This window comes from Fukomys damarensis, unplaced genomic scaffold (genome assembly GCF_012274545.1).
Source record: "Fukomys damarensis isolate Sample0158 unplaced genomic scaffold, DMR_v1.0_HiC HiC_scaffold_36, whole genome shotgun sequence".
Taxonomy (NCBI): domain Eukaryota; kingdom Metazoa; phylum Chordata; class Mammalia; order Rodentia; family Bathyergidae; genus Fukomys; species Fukomys damarensis.
In genome coordinates, this window is record NW_022900948.1 from 27,571,243 (window position 1) to 27,595,025 (window position 23,783).

The 23,783-nt window shown below is 35.3% G+C and overlaps 1 protein-coding gene across 8 annotated transcripts in view; it reads right to left on the reverse strand.

Moving 5' to 3' along the window:
• Window positions 1-5,059: 5,059 nt before the first annotated feature.
• Window positions 5,060-23,783, reverse strand: part of Lpar1 (lysophosphatidic acid receptor 1) — a 128,700-nt gene continuing 109,976 nt past the window's right edge. For all 8 annotated transcript variants that reach the window (XM_010639314.3, XM_010639315.2, XM_010639317.3 and 5 more), the window contains one exon: window positions 5,060-5,373. In XM_010639314.3, coding sequence (XP_010637616.1) covers window positions 5,072-5,373 — 302 coding nt within the window. In that variant the 3' untranslated portion in view covers window positions 5,060-5,071. The remainder of the gene's footprint in view (window positions 5,374-23,783) is intronic.

Here is a 23,783-nt window from a genome sequence, read left to right on the forward strand (position 1 = left end):
AAAAAAAAAAAAAAAAAAAAAAAAAAAATTGCAGCAGGAGGAGTCTTTGTGGTGATGGAATTGTTCTGTGCCTTAGTCATACCAAAGACAATATTTTGGTTGTGATGTCATACTACATCTTTGAAAGATATTCCCATTTTGGGAAACTAGGTAAAGGGTACAAGAGATCTCCCCATATCATTTCTTAAAATCACATGTGAGTCTACAGGTATCTTAAAAGAACTTTGAGAAGGCATGGTAACATTATAAGTAATCGAATATAATAGGACTCTACAATTCTATACTAGTATAAATAAATGAATAAATGGGGGAATCGCTTTTTCTCACAGAAGAATGCATTAATGCTTTGAGGGGAAAAGTGAATAAGAAATTGATCATTTGATTCATCAGGATAATTAATGAGTGCAATAAGTATCAATGGATGTTAAGACTAGACATTAAAATGTGATGAAAAGCAAAATACTTGTATAATTCTCTTACATCTCTATCAAACTCTTATTACATAGTTTTTAAACGAATTTTCTTCACAGTGGAGAACCCTGCCAGACATTGCCTTAGTCACTTGACCAAAATTAACATCACTAGTTCTCAACAAATCCCCATGTGCTGCTCGATCGGATGCAGTGAGAACCACAGCTGCACTTCCATCTTCTTTTGTCAAAGACAAATGACACAAATCTAACCAGGAACAAATGACAGAAATACCTAAGTTGAGGGACATCCCCCAAAATGACCTGTGATCTTTAAGTGAAAAGGCTATGAAAGTCAAGAAATGATTTCAAGATGAAAGAAAACAACTAAATATAACCATGTTCCTGGACTGGATCCTTTTGCTTTAAATGATATTATTGGACAAATGGGTAAAATTTGAGTGGGATCTTTGAATTAAAACATAGGTCCCATGTTAATTTCCTGATTTTGATGGATATATTGAGGTTTCGAACAAAAATTGTCATAGGGGTGTTGGGGCATCATATTGACAACTAACATATTGCTCCAGAGTTCTGAAGCCTTTTGGAGTTTCATAGTTACACATTCTGTAAAACTGGTAAGCTTTACCATAAGTTTGAGATTGCTTCAAAATAAAAAATATCTTTAGTATAAAAACTCAAGCGAGGATTGCCTTTGCAGGCTAGAGCTAGATTAAGAGATCATGTGTCAAATTTGTCCTCCATCTTCCAATGAGTATTCATATTTAAATGAGGGTAGCATGATTGAAAATGGGATGCTCTAAATCAAGTTTTTTCTATAAAGGGCCAGTAAATACCTTAGACTATGAGTCACACAATGATACACTTCAACTCTGACATTATGGCATAAATGCAACAGAAAGACAGTATAGACTAATGTGTGGCTATATGCTACTAAAACCTTATTTATGGACACTGAAATTTAAATTTCATATAATTTTCACCCATCTCAAGTACTTCCCTGTTTGAAAATGTGAAACCCCATCCTCAGGTCATAAGTCATACAAAAATATAGGTGGATTTTCCAGGGACAGCGGCACATACGTGTAATTTCAGTGCACAGAGACTGAAGTGGGAGGATCAAAAGTGTGATCCCAGACCGGGCAACTTAGCAAAGCTTTGCCTCAAAATATAAAAGGGCCTAGGAATATTGTTCCAAAGGCCCTGGGTTTAATCCCCAATAACCCCCACCCCAGGGTGGATTTGACCAATGGGCCTTAGTTTGCATATTCTTGTTTTATAAGTTCAAATGATTATTACAGAGCTCACTACCGAACAGATTATTAGTTTGTAATCTCTAAGTTTGAACCTTAGAACTTTCAGAGAAAAATTAGAGGATTTGCTATGCAGCCTACACAAGACACAAGCCAATGCTAGAATGCGACCAGACTCTGCTTAGATAAGATTCAGGACATGGTCTAGTTCCCTGCTAGGAATATTTCTTCTCTCAGATGATATCTAAACCTAATCCTAGTAACAAATGACCCCATCTTAACACATTAATAAACTTTAATTCTGATGAGTGTTTGGGATCAAGAGAAGCTCACTGGGCTGTTTTTCTTAACTTCATGAAGTAAAGGTACAGAATTAGCATTTTTACCATTTTTATGTAACGTAAGTGCAAATTCCAGACTTGAGTGAGGCTAGAAATGATATCACACAATTAAAATATTTCAGAGTTTGAGAGACTATCAAAGTGAAGATGAACAGTGGAATCTAAAGCTATATTCCACTGGAAAAGAACAAGGGAAGATAGATAGGAATCATTAGCTGAATGAGTTAGGTTAGGTTCTGAGCCTAGAAGCCTAGAAAATCATGGTTTTACTAATAAAGGGTGTGGGGGGTGAGAGGCAGCTAACTTGCAAATATGAATTCAAAGAAGTTTGATTTCTAATGTGGTTTACCTACATAGACTTAAAGATTCAGAACTCTCTTTCAAATACTAATTAAGGCATTTATGTGAATATAAACATTGTGTTTATTTCCAACAACAGCAATATCCTGAAAAGATTATAATGGGTATATCACTGGAAAAGATGTATTACTTTTATCATCAGTTATTAAATCTACAAGAAGAAGGACCACTAGGACTTTTTAAACTACTAGGGTTTGTAAACATATAGTGGTTGTCCAAGTTTCTACAAAATCAGTTAAAAAACAAACAAAACAAAACAAAAAAAATACCCAGCTAAACTGTTGTCCTGTTGAGGTAAAAGACTGTCCAAAAACATTGCCTCTCCATTCATAACACATAATACACCATCTCTTGGGCATTGGAAAGATTGGAAAAAAGGATTGCTGGCTGGAGAGCAGGTTGTGGCTTTGCCTCAGACTTCAGCAGCCCTTGTAGCAGGGAAATAAAGGTCATAGAGGAAGACAGCATCCAATGCCAGCCACAGGATTCTTGAACAAGAGTAACAGCACTGACCAGAACCACACATTACCAACACTGATTGAGAATGATTTATTAAGGTCCAATTAGTAAGCTTTTAATTTCCAATAGTCCACATCTCGTCCATAAAATAGGCACATCAACAAAACCATCTTTTCTTTAGCATCCAGTATAAATGTTCTGCATTTTTTATAAAGTGTGTGAAAATGCCTTTCTACCAACTGGCTCCCTACATTCTTTTCATCATGGGCCTCTTACAAGTCTACCCTTTGTTCCAATACTAACCACAAACTGTCTCGCCTTCCTAGACAGTCATACTTCCTCAAGACTTCTTTCTCTTAGCCATTCTTCTGACCTCCCCAAACCTGCTTCAAGACTCTGTTACTTCCTCAATGTATGTTACAAGAAACTGATTCAATCCCCATCTCCCTGGACAATGCATTGAGCACATTTCACCTAATATGGCAGGAATCCACCAGGGGTAATTCCTAAAGAACAAACTTGAGCCAGTCACATACTGACACACTCAATCCCTTTGCTACAGAAAGGCCCCAAGCCATTCAATACATCGATCCTTATTCACTTGGCATGTTAGATTGCTTTGCATTTCCTTCAAAAATTTCTTCTACATTATAACTGTGGATACCAAGAGCTGTATAACCTAAAAAAAAATGGAATTGCTAGATATATTAGGGTGTCTTAGTTATTTTGACAGTTGACTGTTTCTAATTAATTTTTTTATATTAAAAGGTCACTCTCAACTAAAGTAACCACTGCATTTATTTTGTACAAAGGTAATTTAACTGGCTTTCCTTACAACTGTCACTTCTTATACAGTGCAATAGCAGGAAATCTCTTTTTATAAAAAGGTAAAAGTCTAAGAAGACATTTCACATTTTTAAAAAATCCTTCATGGAAATAGGTTCCTAAGTAAATAATCAATTATATGGACAAAGTTTTATGTACACAAAATTTTAGAAACTTTATAATAGTGAAAAATTAGAAATAACCCAGTCAATGATATGGGAATGGTTAAATGAATTGAGTTGCATCCATTAAATGGAATATTATATAGCCACTAAAATTATCATTTTATAAAAAATTTAATGCCATAGGAAAATCTGGCAATTATGAAATTAAAAAACTAGCTATAAAACTGTTTACAGTTTAATCCCAATTATGTAAAAAAGTATATAATTACATACAGTTATACATGGGGAGCTGTTAAAGACGGTTATTTCTAGGTTGTGATATTATTGGCAATCATTTTTTCTTGTTTACACATTTCTGTAACTTTCAAGTTTTCTACAATAAGTACGTATTATTTTATAACTTGGAAAAAACACAGGCTATTAAAAACTTCCTCTGATGTACTGGCAATAATAATGTACTCAGGTATTTTAAATGTGCAGGAAAAGTATTACTGTGCTTCATTTTCTATGACTTTTTTAGGGTACATATTCTTTTGGTAATAAATTTACAGTTTTTGTTTTATACTTGTTACAACATTTTAATAAAAATGTACTATTGTGAGTACAGCATTGTTTCTTTCAGAGCCTAAACAGATACTGGTTTTGACAACTAGTTTCTTCTATTTCCTAGAAGATTTAAAATTAGCATCTTTTTATCTTCTTAAGTAAAGCATACCACATACATATATTACCTGCATGCTTTCTAAAAAAAATAATTCTAATTTACAGTTTTCTTACATAAGGAAAAAATTGAAATTAGGGTAGTTTAAGTCTACAGCCTCATCCTTCACAACACACTGGTTAGGCATAAACATGTTTATTAAATGAAACGTATCCTTAAGGTATGAAAAAGGGAAGCCTGTCCATAAGTGACATTGTGAACTCAATTAGTCAGAGTTTATTCTGACTTGCACCAAGCCACACAAACAAAATCTCTTAAAGTCTCGTTAGTGTAGTTTAAATAGACACTCGAGAGTCTATTCCGGAATCCCACCATAAGGACTCCACTTTCTACTTTCAAAAGGAATGGGGATCAGAATGAGGGTTGTCACATAAGCTAATTCTCCATATATATCAAGTCTCATGGGGTCTAGGAACAAATACTGCCTTGGTTAGTGTTTAAGTACACAAGTGTCTTTCTCGCCTCTCTTGCTCCCCACCTTGCCCTAGAAACTGGGTGGGGAGCAGCTGCTCATCCCTCTGTAGAAGACAGCTGGCTTCTCATGTTCGTTTCCTTTCTAAACCACAGAGTGGTCATTGCTGTGAACTCCAGCCAAGATGGTGTGGTTGAGAGAGGAAGCCGAGCGGTCAGAGCCTTCCATGGGGCCGTTAGCATTGTCGCTGCGCTGACAGCAAAGGATCTGCCTGAAGGTAGCGCTCATCTCCTTGTCTCGGTAGGAGTAGATGATGGGGTTCATGGCAGAATTGAACTCGGCAAGGAGAAGGAAAAATTTCTCATAGGCCAAAACATTGCACTGCGGGCAGCACACGTCCAGCAGCAACAAGACCAGTCCTGGAGTCCAGCAGATGATAAAGGCACCTGCAAGGACAAGGGAGAGAAATCAGGAGGAATAAAAAAAGAGAATGAAAAATATCATTACGAAACATGCAATCATACAGCAATTTCCAATCAGTATACAAACACTGGAAGCCACCAGTCATCGTTGTGAATAAAATATGAAATAGAAAAAAAGTTAGCAACAATAACTTTTCATTAATTTGGATCCTACTAATGTTGACTATGAGTCAATGACTATGATTACTTTGCTCAAAACTCAGGGTTTGATACCGAACTGAGACACAAAAAACTGCATTCAGGATACACAGCACCTGCCACAAGGACATGATTTTTAATAGCCAAGAGTTGTTTTCAGTCAAAAGACAAGGGCTAAAGATAAATGTCCTTTAATGCCTAGTTAAGGCACAGTTTCTGGTTCTAGTTTTCCTGGGCTCAAGTCCTTGCTATGTAGTTTAATGAAACAGTAGCAGGTCAGTAGTAGGTAATGGTAGCCTGACTGAAACAGCAGTTTGTGACAATAGATATGTTTTATTTTTATTCAATAATCACTTACATGGTGCTTTACAAATAACACAATCTACACAATAGCCATATAATATATAAACGAATAGCCCTATGGTACAGATGAAGATACTTTAAATACCTAGCTCAAGAGAAAGTTTAAATACCTAGCTCATGGCCACAGCCCTGGGAAGTGACAGGAGACAAATTCCAGATTTTATTGTTGGAGACTGGCTTCACGGTTCATGTTCAAGAACATACTGCATTAGACCTCTATGTCTCAAATCTAATAAAATCAAATAATTTACACCACATTTGTGCTTCAGATATTTTACTCATTCAGATCAACTTTATGCTACTTATTCCCCTATTACAAATTGTTAAACATGTACTATAATTGCAACAGAAACGGAAATGTAGATTGTATTCTAAATCTATTTTATTTAGTCTCGTCATTTGGATGTGAGGGAAAGCAGAAGTCGTGATATCGCTGTAGAGCTTATTTGCTGGGGATCCTCAAGTGAAAGAACTTGAGCCGACAAGGCTGGTGATGGACACCACCGCAATCCCTTAGACCTTCCTGAATGGGCCCCAAGTAACAATCAGGCTAACGAGGAGCAGGGGGAATGAGGGTGACTGCAGAAGGGCTGGTGGGCTGGAATCCCAGCTCTGAACCAGCCTCAAGGATTGGGTTTCTCAAAACTTAAAAAACACATGAGATTTAGTATCCAAACAGCCCAGTGTTGATTGTGAGCTTTCTTTTTTTTTAAAAAAAGAAAAAAAAACTTCTCGGCAGAGAAATGAAAATAAAGTGAAGAGAAAAGTACCCCCAGAAAGGTCTTTGTTCTGAAACACAAATGTGTATTGGCCTTACACAGCTGTTCGCTTTGAAGGTTGTCCAAGGTGCTCCACTTTCTCATAAATGCAATACCTTAGATTTTCCTTGGAGAGAAAAAAATAATATTCCAAGTATCAGGAGATAATAGCCAAGGATCTATCTGAACTTCAATAAAAATGTTAATAAAGCATTCATTCCAGGTCCTTGAATTTCCTTTATTTAAAATCACTCAGAAAGCTAAACATAAAGGAAAATCAAAGGAATGCCTCTTGGGTTTCAGAAATAATGTATTATTCATTGAGAAGCCAGGAAGGGAATTATTCTCAGGGTGGAAAATGCTTGGATGGAAAATGCATAGTCCCATTATTCATTTACTTGGAAACTGAAAACAGACACAGCCCCTTCATGAATAGAAGAGCATTCTTTCAAGTTTCCTTTCTCCTTTCTTTTATCAAAGCTGTAATTGAACTCAAACTTAGAGCTTAATTAGACACCAGCAACACATAGATATAGTTTAACTAAAATGACCTTGTTCACCTTCCAGGCACCAGAAGGAAATATTCCTTGTTATGACATACTTGGTCAATCTGTTTGACTTGTTCAAAAGTGAGAAAATTCAAATATAGTCATTTATTGTTCATAATTTTTCCAATGTTAAAGCTCACGATGAGGAAGATCTCTTCAAAATGAGCCATGGTCTTAGAAATTAGCCTATGGACCTTACTTTTATACCCAAAAGGAACCCTGTTACACCGGACACAGGAAGTGGATAACACCACAGCCCATCAGGAGCTAATACATGTGGACACCTCATTGAGGAGCCCAAAGTCCTCTCCCTTCTCCTTCACTGAAAGGAACTGTTTGTAGTACTATGATTATGCCCGACCACACTGTTTTTATCTCTACGACTCAATAGAATAATTTCAGTGACTCACAGAACAGACCTCAGAAATCAACAGGCAAAACCAATTGAACAGAATTTTCCCTGCTTCTCTCTTCCCTTCCTTTCCACATGGGTGTCAAGGACCAAAAGATGAGAATGAACTACAGATGTGGGGTAAGAGGCTTGGAAAATTCTAAAATAATCAGTTTCCTAAACCATAGTGAATGAATATTCTGAAACCAAGTCCTCTTGAAATAGGAATTTCCCTCTGAGTTTCTAAAAACAAAAATAAATCACAATCATGCCCCTTTAATAAGAAGTAGCCAACCATAATTCAGTTGGGTTGTAGGACTTGATGTGTGCATTGTGGATGTTTCCAACATGTAGGCTGCAGAGGGTCAAATGTACAGCTGTAAGACACATTAATAAGTAAAAACCAAAAACAGACAAAAGCCCTCTACCTCAGCATCTATAAAGTGAAGAACTGATAGTTGCATGCCTGCCCACAGGCCCTGGTGAAGACCAAACTGAGATACAACTTACAAAAGCCCTCATTAAACTGCATCTCTAACTGACCACCTTAACAGGCATAGACCCAACCAGAACCTGAAAGCAAGAATTGAACCAAAAAGACTAGGCATTTTGAAAAGCTCTAAGACTACACCCTTGTGGTTATAAGAATCTTAGGACTTGCAATGGGCTGTGAAGAGGAAAATAACAAGGTATAGAGAAAGGGAGCATGTGGAAGAACAGGAGCCCATATCATTTTCAAGGTTCTCAAGGGTTAATTCAACTCCTACCAAGATGAGGGCTAAAATAACATGGTACTCAGTAGAGACTGTGTTGTTGGTAGTTTATTTCCAGAACGTTTTTAATAGAGCAATCTCTACAGATCAAGGCACACAACCAATGAATGATATACAACCTTATAAAGTAAGAGGAAGTACATAGTTATGATTATTTATTGCAAAGTCAGAAGCAGAAGGCGCAAAAGATAAGATAGCCAAGATCACACAGGCTTCCAGTCCTGCATTTGTTCTCACCCCTATCCGTGCAGAGTTTCTAAGAAATAATGATCTTGCCCCTGGTCAGAATTTCATTTAAAATACATTAGCAACAGAGTGGAAGTAGAAAATGATCATGATAAGGGGGAAAAAAAAAGAGATATTTTCAGATTTCAGAAGAGAAATATTGAGAGCCTACCACAGGCACCAGTTTGGGAAAGGAGATGTAGCAGGACTGGAAATGTATTTAGGAGGCAGGCTCCATTTGTTGGTGAGAAAGATGAATCTAGGATAACTTCCAGATTTTCAATTTGGGTGAAGAAAGGATGGCAGTACCTTTTTCTAAGGAGAAAGTGTTGATTGTTGGTTTTTCAGGGGAGGTAAGGAAAAGAATGTTGCATGTATATTTGATCGGGGCAGTCCACAAGACATCAGATGGAGAGGCCTTAAAGATGCCATGATTGGCTCATGGTCGTCTAAGTCTTGGGAAACACGTCTCTCGGTGCGCAGAACATTCTGGTTGCTTTGCCAATGTTACAAGGAACATAGTGAGGAGGATGTACACATGTTGGCAGGTTGTTGTTCCTTGAATAAGCTTCATTCCTTTCATATACATCTGTCAAAGCAATCTGGCCCCACAAAAATGGAGGAAGAGATGCTGGAATGTAATGCAAAAGGCAGGGATGAAAGAGTCTGTTTAGAACAACAGGTCGCAGCTGCAGACCAAGATCATGTTACCACACCTTCCCTCAAATCTACACAACCCATCAGCTGAGTAATGCTTACCATCTGGTCTTACAATTAGTCTTTTTTTTTTTTTCCCCTAGAATGACTTTTTCCTAAATAGTTGAACTTTACTTATTTGCTTACATATAGAATACAAAAGCCAAAGTTTAAGAAGAGAGAAAAAAAAAAAAAAGCCCTGTCAGAGAAGATCTCTAGGGAGAGAGCCCAAGATTTCTGATGAAAAAAAACAAAAAAACAAAAAAAACAAATCACTTCCAGTCTGGCTGACAAAACTGTGTTTTTACAAAAAATTCAAACATCCCATGGATCCAAAGCACGTCAAGGTAAACCAATTCTTCACCAGCACTGTGCCCAAATTAACCTCTTTCACTTCACTCTTCTGTTTCTTAAACAGTTGTATCTATCTCAGAAATCTGAGGTAGAGATCAAGTGAGAAACTGAGTTTTCAGTACAGAAGTTGCTTTTTCTAGTGCCACTAAATGGTGTATTCTCTCAGGGCAGTGTCACTGAGTCCAGTCAAATTTTAGTTCATTTCTGTAGTTTTATTGTGCTCTGCTACAAAGGGGCATGGTTAGCTAGGAAATCTTCCCGTATCTTAGCAAAGCTCATTTAAGTAATAGGCCATAAATACAAAGCTCATTTCTTGTTCTAGCAACTATGGAGTCATTATAATGGGATTATATGTGATAATTTTTTCTAAAAGAGTTACCTAGATCAAGTACAAAATCCTTCCTTTTCCTGACTACAAAAAAAGACAGAAATAATTCAACTGAGATATCTCCATGACACATTATTTCTATCTTGATACCACTTGTACTATGTCCAATATCTCCACCTCTTCATGGGCATAGTCAATGTTGCAGACATTCAAAGTTTCACCACTCACAGTGTGATTTGTTCTAGTATTCCCATTACTTGTTCCCAAGAGCAACATTTATCTTTTAGAGAATGACATGAACATGACACCAAATTCTAAAGTGCAGTAGAATCCTTAGTATACTCTTTCTAACACTCCCTGGTGAAAGTTTCAGTCCTGTAGGGCTTTCCTGATACACACAATGCTGCCTTTCCTATATACAAGAGAATGTCAGCCTTCCCTTCCCTCAGGTACTGTGTACTCTCCCTCACATGAAGCCAGGAGTATCACACACGTGTTCTCCCTGTCCTGCAACAAACCCCAAATCTCATTTTGTGACTGTAATTACATGCAGAGGCAACTTGTATGCTAGAGTCATCTCTTACAGAAGAAAATTCTATGAACAGCCAGTAGAAATCACTTCTCCCCTGCAACTAACCTAGCCAAATGAACAACACCTCCTACCTGCTTATTACAACAGGCTCCTAATCAACTCCTCTTCCTCGGTGCTTCTTCCCTAAGGTCCAGGTTGCACCCAACAGCCAGAATGACCTTCAAAAGCATAAATCAAATCACACATTACTTTCCTATTTCCAATCTTCCAATTTGCAATCCTCTGGTCTTTACTGCCTTCTGGACACATGCCTGTCTCCAGCCAGTCTCTGACCTCAGTGCTGCACACCTGCTCCTCATTTACTGGGTTTTATCCATGAAGTCCAAGCTGATTTGTGTCATGGAACCTTAGCATTTATGGTTCCTTCTGCTGGGAATACTCTTTTGTAGTTCTTCCTGTACACCATCCTTCAAAAGCCTATCACTGGCCATCCCAGCTGAGGCAGCAGCAGCCCACCGTCACCATCATGGCCACTGTACCATCCTATTTTACTGCCTTCATACCCCTTAGCTATACTCCAAATTATTTTACTTATTGGTTTATAGTTTTATTGATTATCCACAAAAATGTAAGCTTCACAGAGAAGGGAATGCTCCCTCTTTCGTGTTTGTATCTCTAGCATCTAGAACAGTGCCTGATACAGACACTTAATATATCTTTTCTGAAAGAATTAGAAAGTTACTGTGAACTAAATGGACATATCAAAAATCAGGAAAATTAACTAGTAGATGTGTCATTAAATTTTGTCTGGAAAATAAACATTACCATCTATAGTGGGCAAGGTCTTTGAAGAATGTAACCGGGCATTGAAAGGGTCGCAAGATGGTTCCTATATACAAGCATTTTGTTACCTATATATTTCTTATTACAGCATAAACTACCCCATTATAATCAATACTGATGGATGTCAGATGGTCTATGGGATTCACTGAGTACTAAAGACAGGTAACTATCCAAAGGGGACAGCCTAGCCTTGTTTTTACTACAACAATGGTGCAAGAACATTTTTATAACTCAGACTCTACTGCTCTTAGATATTCTCTGCTGCAGCACCAGACCTTGGTAATATCTGTCCAGAAAAATCATGAATTCATCCCTCACATCTTAGTGTTAACCCATCCATATTCAAAGTTCCATGCAGGTGCATTTTATTGATCATGCTTGTGTCTCATATCCATATTCTAGCTATTGTGAGATAGGAGAAAATAAACCCTGCCTTCCAGAATACAATATCTTAAATTTTTAAAATTTAAAGTACACTTTTAATTATTTATCTTCAGGGTTGACCTAAACTGTTAAATCTGAATAGTCATAGATTATTCCCAAGTGTAACTGGTGCACTTTTGTCAGGGACTCAATTATGAGTTGCTCTTATATATTTTTGTCTGAAAATTTGTAATACAATTTACATATCACAAGTGAACACTTCTAATTTATGAAAGTGTGACCAGCATGATTCTCATTATCTAATTTTTCTTCCCAACATTGTATATCAGCTCCTTTACATGCAGTGACTGGTGTCTAAATGATGGCCTGAAACTAATAAGCTCTTTGAGTTATGATATCTATTTTTTGCCCTACAGAAAGTTTGCTGTAAAATATGAGGATATTTAGTCATTTATAATTCTATAATGATATACTTTAGTATACATTCTTTGTAGATGTTGCTTTTTTGAATTCCAAAATACAATTGTATATAATGATTTTTACCACAATAAAATGTTGACATTTCCAATATTATCAAATGGTATCTGTAACTGTTAATTTTCTGGACGGTATACAATTAGAATAACTTCAAATATAGATAGAAACCAGAAATAATTCAGTGTCCTCTATTAAATTATGAGTTAATGTTCTGGTATATTAGATATTTAACAATATCTTCTGATTTTTATTTATTTATTTATTTATTTTTGTACCGGGGACAGAACTTGGGACCTTGCACTTGGGACACAGGCAGCAGAACCACTAAGCTAAATCCCCGGCCCTATCTTCTGATTTTTAAGCAAAGTTCCATGAAGAGATTTCATTGAGTAAAAAGTGTAAATAAGTTTGTCTATGGTTGTATATGGTTAGATTGCCCATCTAAAGGTTATACAAATTTAGGCACCTATAATCAGCATAAACTGCTAAGGCAATCGTTGAGGATGTCAACCACAATAATTTTTTTACAAACCTTTGTCAATTTGATAGGCAAAAAAAAGTCACATGTATTAGTTGAATATTAATAAAATCAATTTTTTTAAATGTTGATTGGCCACTTGAATGTGTCATTCTGTAAATTGCTCATGTCTTTGCCTGTCTCTCTCTCTCTCTCCCTCTTTCGCTCATAAACAGGATGTCAAAAATAAGCCCAAACATGTCACTAGGTATCATAAACAGGATGAACTTAATTCCCTTATAAAAAAAGAGATGATCAGATTATAGTCAAACAACCCAAGTTTGAATGACTTTTTCTGTTCCCTTGAATTTCGAATTGCTTTTCGTGTTATCCCCCTCACACACACATTAAAGGAACACATGGTTTATTTGAGAATATTTCAAGAGAAGTATGCCATAGATGTAATTCTAAGTTTTAATTATAAAATTGCTCAGCCTGAAACCCTCTGATTTACTATACCAATCAAATCAATTGATTTCTAGGGCTGTGGCACAGTTTATTTGAGGATTGCTTCTCTCAAAATCTAGGTTGTATAGTGTGTGCTGCAACATTTATCTTCCTCTTTGTCTGGGAGATTTTTTTATCTTCCCTCCACTTCTACTCCTTTGCTACTGTATATTCATGAGAAGTCTTTCTAGAAAATTTGCATAAGGTCAAGATCATTTTCTCTCATTGCACTGTCTTATAGCAATTAGGACCATAGAGGACTTGTCTAATGGCCTAATGTCATAGGATTCACATTCCAGTGATGTAACAGTCCTGCATGATACGGTCCTTCCTTCCTTCCCAACCTTTATTTTACACTAAGGGCCTTCCTTCTGGATAGAGTAGCATTTCTATTCCTTTCAGTCTATCACAAATTCCAAACGTAAATCTTTGTATATGTTTTCTCTTTTCCTGTATGTTATTGCCCCTCCCTCAAACTAATTCTTATTCTCTTTACTTAACACTTTAATTACTCCTGGGATGCCTTCCTTGATTACAAAACCCCTACTTACCTAACACTCCATAGTAGAAGTTATCATAGCTATAATTTACTTTTATTTATAGTTCTATTATCAATTACTATTTTTCTCTTACTCAAACTGTTTTTATTTATCAATGTGTCTATTCTGCCTAACAAAATTTTGGCACTATTTTAAGTTTTATATAAATGTCTGTTGAACGAATTTTGAAAAAGAAGTGAAAAAAACTCTATCTGTCTAGCTAAAACTATTTAGGTCATTAATCAAAAATTTTTTCACTCACTATTACCTGAAACTGTCATAAATTTTTTCTTTAACTTTAGGAGGTCACCAGTGTTTCCAGGTATAACTTTTTTGATGTATTGCCATTGTTTATAATTCTTGCTTAGCCTTCAATGTTCAATTTTATTTAAAGTCTGCATTATTCTTTAGCTGAAGGAAATAACTCTTTTTTTTTTAGTATTTTGCTTTCCATTCTTTTTGTTCATTTCCTTTGGGATTTATTTTACAATCTATTGGATATTTTAGAACCTATATTTAACATTTGACTATGCTGTAAAATCTTAAGTTTTTCTTCCATATTTTCAACTCTTGCTTTTTATTTGATATCCTGGGAGGTGTCTTGGACTTACTTTCCAGATCAAATATCTGGTCTTTAGTTACTTTTTCTCTAATCCAATTGGTTATTAGAGAGTGCTTTATGGGTGGAGGAAAGCAGGCAATCAGATGCTTTATTATTAATTATTACCATAAATATTATTGTTAATATCAAGAACTTTCTTACTTTCTGAATGATGTCTTTATATAGTAATGCACTCTAACTTGGTCAAAATATTACCTTTTAAAATATGTGAAGCCAGTTACAACTTTTTGAAGCTATTTGCTCCTTCCTATGCTGTTGGTTTCCACGTAAATGTTGCTCTATTTCATGTGCACTGGAGGGCACCATGCTTCAGAGAATGTCTGCACATTGTACAGGAAACTGTTCTGAATGGGAAACACTCTTTATTTGAAAAGTACAGCATAAGAGATCCCCATCAAGCCAATGTTTCCTTTACCTAAAACTCAGTGATGCCATCTAACAAGTAGGCAAAATGCCCTATCACACGGGAAGAAGCAGGTTCCTCTTATCTATGCATACAGAAAACAGTCATAGTAATGCTCTAATAAAATAAAAATAGCAGGACCATCTAGTTAGCTTCAGGATGTACCATGTCATAGGTCCTTGCAAGCATACACATGCCACTTCCAATGGCAGTAGATCCTCTCAGGAACAGACTATGACCCCTGACATCTCTAGAAGTATACAAAATAGGAAATACTTTAATTTGCTTTCAACAAAATCAACACATGCAGCAACCTAAACCATGTTAAAATAGGGTCACTGGCTCTCTTCTTTCCCATAAATATCCTTCTGATTATTACTGAGCTCTGTCTTAGCATAAAGTAGCTGAGGTTAAGACTGACTCACTATTATTGAGCATTATCATCCAACAATAACTAAAAGCAATGCTACTCCAAGGCCTGCCAAAGGATTTTCTTGTAATCCCTTATATTTTCAAATGTCATATATATTTTAAATTAGTAAATACATATATACAATATGTATGCATAAATACACATTTAAATTGACATATATGCCATATATTTAAATGTGTGTATGACTTGCATACATATGGGCATTCAGAACAATCCCTTTCTTTAGCATCTTAAAGAAAGATGATTCATTTTTCTTTTACATTCAGCAGTTATATGTATTCTTCACATAGAAAATAATTAACTATTCTCAAAATAGTTCAGTCTATTGTGATCCCTTAACCTAGTCATAGATTACAATTTTTTGGAAAAGCAAATTAACATCTCCCTTATTTTCAAAATAGTAAATCATATAGCTCATAGAAAATCTGTGCCATCAAAAAAAAGAAAACCTGTGTTGTCAACTTCAAGCTAATGCCATCTAACTTAGAAAGTGATACTAAACTCATTGTATGACTGTGGCCAAGCTGTTACCAAGGTGATTTGAATAATATTTATCCTTTTAAAAGGATAAATGAAATCCCTCCCCTCCTCAACCTTTCCTTAGGAAAAGTTCAACATTAACAGGAAGTTTATAATTGGTTTTGCAACATATTTAATTTTTCAGCTATGAATTGATTCCTCCAAAATGATACAAGTCTAAACAAGAACTGAAATCTTGATGAAAACGCTTGGAGAATATAGCAGATGACAAAATCCTGTAGATTTTGTTTCACAATTTATGAATTACTGACATGGATTGAGAAGAAATGCATTTCTCAGTAGACAAATGTCAAGGATAGAAAAACAAAGAGCAAATTTCATTTACAATTCATTTTCTTACCATCAAAGCAAATTAAAAGCTTAATCCAAAAGCAAATTTAGAAAATTTTGTGAAATATTTTGATAATTTGGCAACCTACACATACCACACACACCATATGCCATCAAATATGTGATATATAGAGACTATAAAATTACACATATATTCATTCCAGAAGAACAAGAAATGAAATGAAGAACAGCAGAAAGCGTAAATGTCATTATTCTTTTTGAGATCAGTTGTGTTTACTCCTGCTGCCAAATGTCCTGGATTGATCTTCACAAAGCACAGATTCTTGGCGGAGTGGAAGAGAGGTACAGTCTGTTCTGCTATAATATGATAGCTATGTGCCTCAGATATCTCCCATTATCAAAAACTTTTCATGAAACACTTTCTTAAAGCCAAGTCTTTAAAAGAAAGTTTATAAAAACAATTGCTTAATGAGAAGTGGGGGTTTATACACAACCATAAACATTTTTTTCAACACGATTTTCAATTATTTCAACTATCAATGCAGAGTAAAAAACTGACATGTCAAGACTGAAAAAACTGTCCACGTATCCTAAAATAAAGTCTAACTCATAAATCTTAAGCATAAATCAATCTATTCTGAAACCAGCAAAATGAATTGCTACAATATCACTTTGAGAATTTTTGTATAGATGCATCCACTCATAACACAGTTATGCAAGTGCAAGGAATTCTTTATTTGGTTTATGGTTTATTTTAAATGTTGGAATAATTTAGATAAGCATAGAGAAATAAAAAAATTACATTGCACCAACAAAGTAGAATCACACTCAAAACTTCTAAAAGTTATTAAGATAGTCTGTCTTTACTGATACCAAATGATCTCCAAGATATATTATTTGGTAAAAAGAACAAGAAATATATAGAATTATGCTGCTAATGGGCTTTGACAGTAAGCACAATAAAAGAGTGGGCACACAGATACCCTATAATAACCCCCAACTAAGGCTCATAGTCAATTCATTTTAGAAAAGTTTAGAACAAGAAATCATAAAGTGATACATTAAGCATGTGATTTGACTTAAAAAACAAATTTGTATTCATTTGGCAGTTCTCTGGTACAGAGCCAAGGCTTTTTATTTGAACAAGGGTCTCTCTTGAACAAAGTTCTGTGTCATCTTCCAGGCAAAAGTCACACCAATTAAGCATCACAAACATACTTCCAATTTGGCTCCTTCAAAATGGAATCAGCACTTGAAATTCTTGCAAAGCGATTTGACTGCCAGAGCCTTGAAAAATTTTTATGGTTTCTCCCAAACTTTAAGAGCTGTTTTTTTCCAGCTATTTTAAAGCAATAGTTTTGCAACTTTTCCACATTGAATGCTAAAGAAGAATTCACCCAATTTTCCTAGAAATAATGGGGGTTTTTGCACTCATTTTTACTATTTGATAACATTTAACTAGTTATATGATTATGATAGCTTCATATAGACAGTTTTAGGAGCAAAAACAATTTGTTTTTGATAACCAGCAGGAGCTAAATTATTGGCCTTAAAATTATACTGTAGTAAACTTCCATTTAAAAAAATTATCCAACTATATGTGGGTTGGCTATATGTCAGGTACTATTCTAGGTACTAGAAAAACAGCAACGAATGAAAGAGAAAAATACTTCTGTCCTCATTGAGTTTATGTTGTGAAATGAGGGGATGAGAAAAAAACCAACTGAAAAATAGAGTACAATGCTTGTTAGAGGGGGATAATATTTGGAGATTATGAAAAAGTAAGTTTAGACACAAGGAGAGCAGTTAGAGGCTCATGAAATAATCCATACTACAGATGCTGGTGGCTTTGAATGTGGAAAGGTGATGATTACAGATGAATTTTGACCATAGAATGATTTACTGACAAGAAGGTCGCTGGTGACAGCTCAGGGGAGTTATGAGAACAGAGGCCTCATTGGAGCAGGTTCAAGAGAAAACAGAAAAGAATTTGGATGCTTTAAGTACAGACAACTCTTTGAAGCAGCTTTATTATGAAGGAAGAAAGAAAAAAGTGGCTGTGGTAATGGTTTTTATGTTTTACAAAACTACGGTTAAAACCTCAAATCGATGGAAAGAAAGTCAAAAATAGGTATTGTGTTCAGTGTGTAAAAGCAAATACACACAGACCCCTCACACCCATACATCCTCATACATGTAGAGAACATTTCTTGGAACACTACATCCAAAACTGGTTATTACCATGTCTGAGACTAAATCAAAAGTGAAAATGTATCTCTCACTATTCTATTTTTTAATCACAAATTGTTATTTCGAATTAAATTGTAAAACCATAAGATAGTTCAGAACTTCCAGCATTCAACTTAACAGGAAATCAACAGAGCTACTAAAAGTTCAAAACACATTTATGCTGTTTGGTGCACAAATAGCATATTTTGGCTATGAAACAATCAACAGTAGTTCTAGTAATATAAATTATATTCCCTAATCAAGTGAAAGGATCTTTACAAATCAAATTGTATAAACTCAGTCAACAGGAGGAATGATTATAACACTCTGCAAATTATTTAAATTAACTCCATAACAATATCATAGTTTTGCTTGTGAAGGAGCAAATATTTTAAAAATAAATTAAAATGAGAAAGAAATGACACATGCATTTAATGCAAGAATTTGGTGGTGATGAGGGTTTCCCAAGAGAAAGAAATTAAAATGTTACTAAAATGGAAAACAAAAATTAAAAAACTTAAAGACAACAAATCTGGCATTTGAAAAGATAGACAAATTTCTTGTAAATACAATCAAGGAAAAAAGAAGTTGAAAAGGAGAAATAACAATAGATGAAGGAACTCACAAATTAAAGTAAGTTGTATAAAATTGTTTGCCAATATATTTGAAAATATGGCTAAAACTGATGCTAAGACCCAGAAACTATAAAAATTGATAAAATTACTTGAAAATATGAATATATCTACAAAAGAATATAATTTTAATAGAGTCTCTTTACCTCTTCAAAAGCCACAAAACTCAAGTGGATTTATGGATTAAATTTAATAAATTATATTTTTGTGTAGAATTTACACTGTTCCTGGGCCAGGGATTTAGCTCAGTGATTCCAGCACCTGCTTCACATTAGACTTTTTTAAGTTTTAAATTTATTTGAAAAGCCTAAGATATACTGTAAAAAACTGAACAAAACACTATTTTCCTTTACAAAATTATAGATTAATTTTTCTCAATGTGAGCAGGACTGGCTGGCTTCAGGGATAGAAAATCTCCCTGGCATGTGGTTTCCATGAATTATGAAGCACTTAGCACCCTGCCGTTACCCCACTAGAAGCCAGCAGACATCCACCCCTAACTTGTCCTACAGGTCTTGCTTGTGGCCAGCAAAAATAACACTGAGATTCCCTAACGTCCCTCAAGGAATATAAGGAGTTCTTGGGGATCACTGCATAGAATAGGCAATCTCATGAAAAGGAATCTATCTGTGTATCTATCTACCTGAATCCAACAGTAAACTAACAGAATGCTATGATATAAACAAAAATGGCTTAACATTAGGAAAACTATTCATTCAGTTCACAATATCATTAAGTTAAAGGGGAAAATTATTAATACCAATGAATCATCCGGTAAAATTCAAAATTTATTCACTAAATAGAAAAATAAAATTATTCACACATCAAAAACATTTTTAATACAAATTTAATAACCTAGAAATATGGGGAAATTGTTTATTAGAAACTATGAAAGATCTTCTTACTTAACTACAAATATTTCTTTAGCAACAAGGACAAGAAAAGGGCATCAACTTTTATTCATATATTCTAGTCAGTGAAATTACCCAAAAAATAGAGGTAAAAATATAGGAAAAATAATGTTAATTTTAGATTTCTCACTTGTTAATAGAAAAGTTAAATACTAATAATGCCCACAGAATAATTATTGGAAAATTACTGAGAAAATTTTTCATTCAGTAAAATAGACATATAATTAAGCTACAAAACTAAATAGCTCTTTATGTAAAATCACGATCCCATTTGCAAGATGGTCATAATATAGCAAAAATATGTTATCCTTTCATAAAGAAAATTGCATATGTTTTCATGAATAATCAAGATTTAAAAAGAGCTTTGTAACATATTCTTGAATGGGAAGACCCAATAATTTTAAAGTAAAAATTATTTCAAATATATTTGTGTAAATGAACTTGGATGTGTTATGTACAGATACCAGCTCCCTATGAAGAATGTAAACATTGTGTATTGCAAATGGGTAACTAATAAAAAAGTAAGTTTGTATATTAAATGCATAGGTAGGGGAACAAGTTAATGAAACAAGAGAAATGTCCATTAAAACTTGACATCAAGCCAGCTTTAAATTATTTTGGTATTAATAAAAGTATATATAGAGATTTGTTGGATACAATGGAGCATAGAAATGGACCACTGCATGTAACAGAATCCAATATATACAGTCTTTCTAAAGACGAGAAAAGAGGAAATGCTCAGTTCATAGTCTTGGAGTTGCTACTCGTTAGATTCCATTATAAATCAATATAATAATAAAGTGAGCAATCTGAAAAGATAAAGGATTTGAATAAGTACTTCTCAAAAGAAAATACATGAATAGCTCTTTAAGGTCATGAAAGAATACTCAAATTCATTAGTTACCGGGGAAAAGCAAAGTAAGATGCTGTTATATACCCACTAAGGAGGACTGTAGAAAGCATGGCTGAGATGTACTGGGAATGGCACTCTCATAACTATTGGTGGGAATATAATACACTAAGAGTGTTCTGGAAAAATACTTTGGCAGTTAAACATTCTTATACCAGGCAGCTCAGCCATTCCATTCCTAAATATTTGTTCAAGAGAAATAAAAGCTATTTTTAAAAAATGGAAAAAACAGAAGCCTCTTCACATAATTATAATTTTTCCTCAATGGGAGCAGGATTGGTTTTAGGTGTGGAAAAAGTCTTTGTTCCATGAACGTTCATCTAGATGTAAAGTTTGCATAAAACTATGTATCTGAATGCTCACAGTAGTTAACACACCAAAAGCCCATCCTCAGGTGAATATATGAATATATAGTAATATTTTTAGAAGGTGGAATACTACTCAGCAATTAAAAAACCAAACTACTGATATGTGTAATAATATGGTTGATCTTGGAATAATTACTATGAATGAAAAATGCTCTAATATATCTGGGTCAATTTATACAAGATTTTAGAAAATGCAAATGAATCTAAAGTGACAGAAGATAGATCACCGGTTGCCTGGGGCAGGAGTGAAAGGAGGAATTAATCACAAACAGACCCTAGAAAAAATTTCAGGTGATGGAAACCTTAGTTATCTTGGTTAAGGCAATGATTTCACAGATATATACATATGTTAAAACTGTGAATTATAAATATATGCAGTTTTTATATGTCAATTATAATTCGATAAAGTTGGGAGAGAGAATGAAATTAGGAGATTGAGAAAGAGCCTGGCCAAGATCAGAAAGGACAGAATCAACCATCTCTAGTTTCTTCTTCTCCTGGTTCTCTGGTAGAAAGTAGCATTCTCAAAGACTATTGACGCAGGCCTGAGAGGTTAAAAAGCCTTCTGGACTCAGAACTAGAACTAATTAGTATTAAATACACACTTCTAATTTTACCAAAGATAGCTAGCAGACCGGAGACGATTTTAAATGCTCATAATAATGACACAGTGCATAATAAATGGGCACATTCATATACTGCTGATAGAAGTATCATCTGACACCTTCTGGGAGGGCAATTTGGCAATGTATCTAAGTTTAAAATGTTCTTTGTAATCTAACAGTTCATCTATAAACATTTGAGGAAGCATAGAACAAATGAATTCTGAACATTTGATAAAATATTGGTAGAAAATTATAAATAATCTGAATGTTCACGGATAGTATAAATAAGCAGAGTCACTGCAACCACTACACAAATTGAGTTTCCTCTACCATATCTTTCTATGTGGGAAGACATATATGTTGCACTGAATTAAGGAAGTTACACTATGTACAACAGCCCACTGATTATAAAATTGCTCTAGGCACTGACATGTGTCACTACCAAAAAACAACGTAGAGTGATACATAGCAAACTATGAACAGTAGTGACCTTAAGGGGGCAAGGGCAGGGTAGTGTACTTTAAATTTTAATGTAACAATTTTTGTAATTTTTGGGGCAAGGAATATATATATATATACATATATATGTATATATGTATATATATATATATATATATGTATATATATATAATTAAGGAAATGGATGACAATATTCAGGTATTATTCACACAGGCGCTCAAGAACCTAGTTAGTGGGGAGGAAGATTGATGGAGGTTCCTTGGAAATAAAAATTTATTTTAATCTCCCAAGATAGGTCATTTGGAGGACTTTAAAAATATGTATTCATATTTTACAGGAGAAAAGAAGCTGACCTGAGGTCAAGTGCCATTTCTTTCCCTTATGAGCTATGTGACAATGGATGTTACTCTCTTTAAGACATTCACTTTCTTTGTCAAATGGCGATGACCTACTTCCAGCACTATTGTGAGGACTAATAAGACACTGTAGGTGAAATATAAAGTAGGGGCCACCTCACAGAATCCCTTCCTTGTGTTTTCTTTCCTCATTCAGAGAATACCCAAAGAATAAAGCTACAAGAAATAGGTATTCAGGGTGGATTCTTATTGGTTCTTCCAAGCTAGAGACAGATAACAGGGGAATTACACTCCCTCCTCTACTATTACCCTGGTCAGAGTGACCACCAGGCTGTCCACATTTAGCAAAATAAATTCTGAAGTAATCCACCAGCAATTCCTCCATAAGCAGACAGACTTCAGGGTCAGTCACTTCTCTGCTTAAAGTTGAAAATAAAACGAGTGTTTTCTTCTTATTTCTTAACTTTAGAGTATCACACTTGAAAAAGAACATAAAATGAGGGTCAAGTTAATAAGCTGATAAAGAGGTCCTTGATCTTATTATACTTCAGACAGAGGAGAACAATTACTGAAGAGTAAAAGTTCATCTTGGTTGGCTTGAGATGAGCCTAGGGGCTTAGTAAAGCACACTTCTGGATGTGTCTGATTGGGTCATGAGGCCATGACTGATGACTGACTGTCTGGTCCCTGGCCCTTTCCTCTAGGGTGCTCTTCCCCTGGACTTTATTTCCTGACCACCATGAAGTAAGCAACTTTGCTCTGCCGTGATGTTTCTGCCTTGGAACCAGCCGACCATGGACTGCCAGCTCTGCAACCGTGAGCCAAGATAACTTCTCTTCCCTTACATTGTGGGTATCAAGTATTTTAGCCCAGCAATGGGAAATCGAACAACACATGCTACCCCAGCCTGCTAAGCTTCCCTCGTATTCTGAGAAAGGGTAGAATCCTTCATGCATAAGAAAGCCTGGGAGACAAGCTATAGTAGACACTCCATTCTGAGCATGCTGGAGCAGCTGCCCACAGCCTAGGCACAGCAAGTGAAATCTGGGGGCAAATTAGCTTGCTGTAAGCTACCTTCTCTAGGGCAGAGGCCAGATCAGCCTGAACAAGACTCACTTGTTATTTTTAGTTACAGAGCCTGACCCAGTTGATGAGTTTGAGAACAAGGAAGACAGGGAGGGCATTTCTTCAGAGGATGGGCACAAACTATTTTTCACAGACTAAGCCTTGGGAGATCACCGAGGGATATACACAACACAAGCACTGAGCAGAGCATGTTCTGAGCTAGACACGCTCTAGCTA